The 2,851-nt window shown below is 43.0% G+C and overlaps 1 protein-coding gene across 1 annotated transcript; it reads right to left on the minus strand.

The window, feature by feature from the left end:
• Positions 1–7: 7 nt before the first annotated feature.
• On the minus strand, positions 8–1,096 carry LOC105826424 (olfactory receptor 1L3-like). The gene has a single exon (XM_012664405.1). The coding sequence runs from the start codon at positions 1,012–1,014 to the stop codon at positions 52–54; it is 963 nt and encodes a 320-aa protein (XP_012519859.1). The 5' UTR covers positions 1,015–1,096; the 3' UTR covers positions 8–51.
• Positions 1,097–2,851: the final 1,755 nt, after the last annotated feature.

Here is a 2,851-nt window from a genome sequence, read left to right on the forward strand (position 1 = left end):
GCACACACACAGACATGCACCCCTCCCCAAGCAAATTAAGGTCCACAAATTTTATTGGCTTTTATAGAAGTAAAACCTACCTATTTGAGACTTAATCTTGTTTAACAATTTCTCTAAGCCCTGTTTCATGTCTTTGTTTCTTAAACTGTAGATAAATGGGTTTAGCATTGATGTCAACACAGTGTAGGTGATTGTTGCTATTTGGTTCTTGACAGTATAGCTGGACAAGGGCTGAAAGTAGACATAAGTAATACTTCCATAAAACAAGGTCACCACAGTGAGATGGGAGCTGCAGGTGGAGAAGGCTTTGCGTTTTCCAGCTGCTGAGGGAATCTTGAGAACAGAAATGAGGATTCTCAGGTAAGAGATGAGGATACAGACAAAAGGACCCATCACAGCTGCCAGGCCTTCTGTCATGGCCACAACTTCAATGACAAAGGTAGAAGAGCAGGACAGTTTCAGAACAGGGTAGACATCACAAAAAAAGTGATGGATAACATTTGATGCACAAAAGGTGAGCTGATTCACCAGGAGAACGTACAGGAGGGAGTGGAGACAGGGGAAAGTGATGGAGAAGGCCAGTAGCAAGGCACAGCACCTGCGATTCATTACAGTGACATAGTGGAAGGGGTTACAAATGGCTACATAGCGGTCAATGGCCATAGCTGCCAGGAGGTAACTGTCTGTGTTTCCAAAGGCCAGGAAGAAATACATTTGCATCAGGCATTCAGCATAGGAAATGGTCTTTTTCTCCAATAGGAAGTTCACCAGCATCTTGGGGACTATAACTGTTGTGTAGCAAATATCAGCAAAGGACAGGATGCTTAGGAAGAAATACATAGGGTTTTGGAGTCGAGGGTCAGAATGGATAGCCGAGATGATGAGCATATTTCCCACCAAGGTGACCAGGTATATGATAAGAAAGAGGGCGAAGAGTGGTTTCTGGTCCTCAGGCTGAGAGGAGAGCCCCAAGAGGATAAACTCAGAAGGTCCTGTCAGATTCGACATTTCCATGGACTTGTATGCACTAAAGATAAACAGCACTGTGAATTAACAGTTCTTATGTCATCTACAACATGCATCTTTTTATATTGTTCTTACACTGAACAGCTATCAGTAGAGCATTTAGTCTCATGTTTAATTATCTTCTTGAGTATGGAAAAATCAGAGCTGCAAGTGTGCTTTCCCTTTAAAAATCTCTGAGGTAGAGATCTACTTTAGTCAGTTCAGGCTACCATAACAAATTACCACAGGTGGGGTAGCTTAAACAACAATTTATTTCTCACACCTCTGGAGGCAAGGAAGTCTAAGCTCAAGATGCCATCAAATCCAGTGCCTGGTCAGTGCCTGTTTCTTGATTTTCAGATGGCCATCCTCCCATGGCATCCTCACCTGGCAGAAGCAGAGAGAGGATGCAGCTCTTCTTATAGGGGCATTAATTCCATCATTTGGTCTCCAACCCTCAGGACCTCATTACTTCCCAAGGCCCCAACTCCAAATACCATCACATTGGGAATTAGAGTTTTAACATATGAATTTGGGGGAGGGGACACAAACACTCAGTCCATAGCAAGATCTATAGAGAACATAGGGAGGGAAAGAAGGAGGGAGTGGGTGAGGGAGAGAGAGACATTAGGATTGAGAGTTCGATACCTTTTTCCTCCTCTTTACTTTGTGGCCAATCATCACAGGAACCACAGACGCAGACTATGAATCAGGTTCAGGTCATCTTCTGATTAAGGATTGTCTAGATTGTCTAGATTGTCTAGCCCAAATCTAGATCATAATGTGATAGTTGTCTCACCTAGCTTGTGGTTGATGAATAACCTTTCTTTGAAATCAAGACGTTTCTTTCCACATCGTTTGCAATAGAAGCAAGAAAATCACCTTAAGAACACTGATGGGATGTAAACAGTTATGGGGAAATGAAAGATGGGGGGAGACACAGTGTGAGCAGGGACTGAACTTTTATAAGCAGATTCTCTCCTAAACTTTCCTCCTCTTTAGCTGATAATTCATATCCACATTCAGGGGAATGTGACTCAGAAGTAGACTGGCGTAAAGGAAGTTCCAGCCTTAAGAGTATGAATATAGGTCATCTACACTCAATATGAACATCAGTTAGCTCTCTAATTTAGTGTCCAGTAATGACTAATTATCTCTCAAAGATCAGATATTTCCACTTTCTCATGAGGCACACTCCAAGTTGATTTCTTACCTGGAAAGGACATTGATATTTTGCCTCATGTATTCATTCCTCTCATTTCTGCTCCATGAAATGATTGGTCAAAGGAAAACAAATCTGTGCCTAGAGACAGCATACAGAAAGGTATCTAATTATAGAAAGTCTCCAAATACCTCTCGATTCTGATTTCTCCCTTCCCTGTATTCTTACCATCATTCACAAGCTGTATGTACTCATAGCCCCTGATTTTCTCTTGGGAATATCTTCCTGGACTTTGCCACTAAGTCCCTGGCGGTCGGTGGGGGAGAGAGTAAGGAAACACACACTCATTAACTTTATGCAGAACTGTCTCCAATGATCCAGAGGGATTACAAGTATTCTCACTCCCCAGGTGGCCCTACTGTCCTCTTGGAACCTCTAGGTGTTGGGCAATATCTGCTTAGCTTAGTGTAGATATGCAAGATGGACAATACTTGTCTGTTCCTGGGTCTTCAAAGCTCCTTGAGGGCTCCCCTGGGAAGTATCCCAAGTAGCACTGAGGACAGAGTAGTGGGTATTGTTACCTGGGTCCATTTCAATTTGGCTTCCCCCTTAGTGCCTCCATTTCTTGTAGGACAACTACCCCAGAGTACCCCAACATCATTGGTACCTTCTTTTCCAACCCTC

Source organism: Propithecus coquereli, unplaced genomic scaffold (assembly GCF_000956105.1).
Source record: "Propithecus coquereli isolate 6110/MARCELLA unplaced genomic scaffold, Pcoq_1.0 Scaffold89, whole genome shotgun sequence".
NCBI lineage: Eukaryota > Metazoa > Chordata > Mammalia > Primates > Indriidae > Propithecus > Propithecus coquereli.

Coding starts and splice junctions, on each gene's coding strand:
- LOC105826424 (XM_012664405.1), bottom strand. CDS start 1,014: ATGGAAATGTCGAATCTGACAGGACCTTCTGAGTTTATCCTCTTGGGG.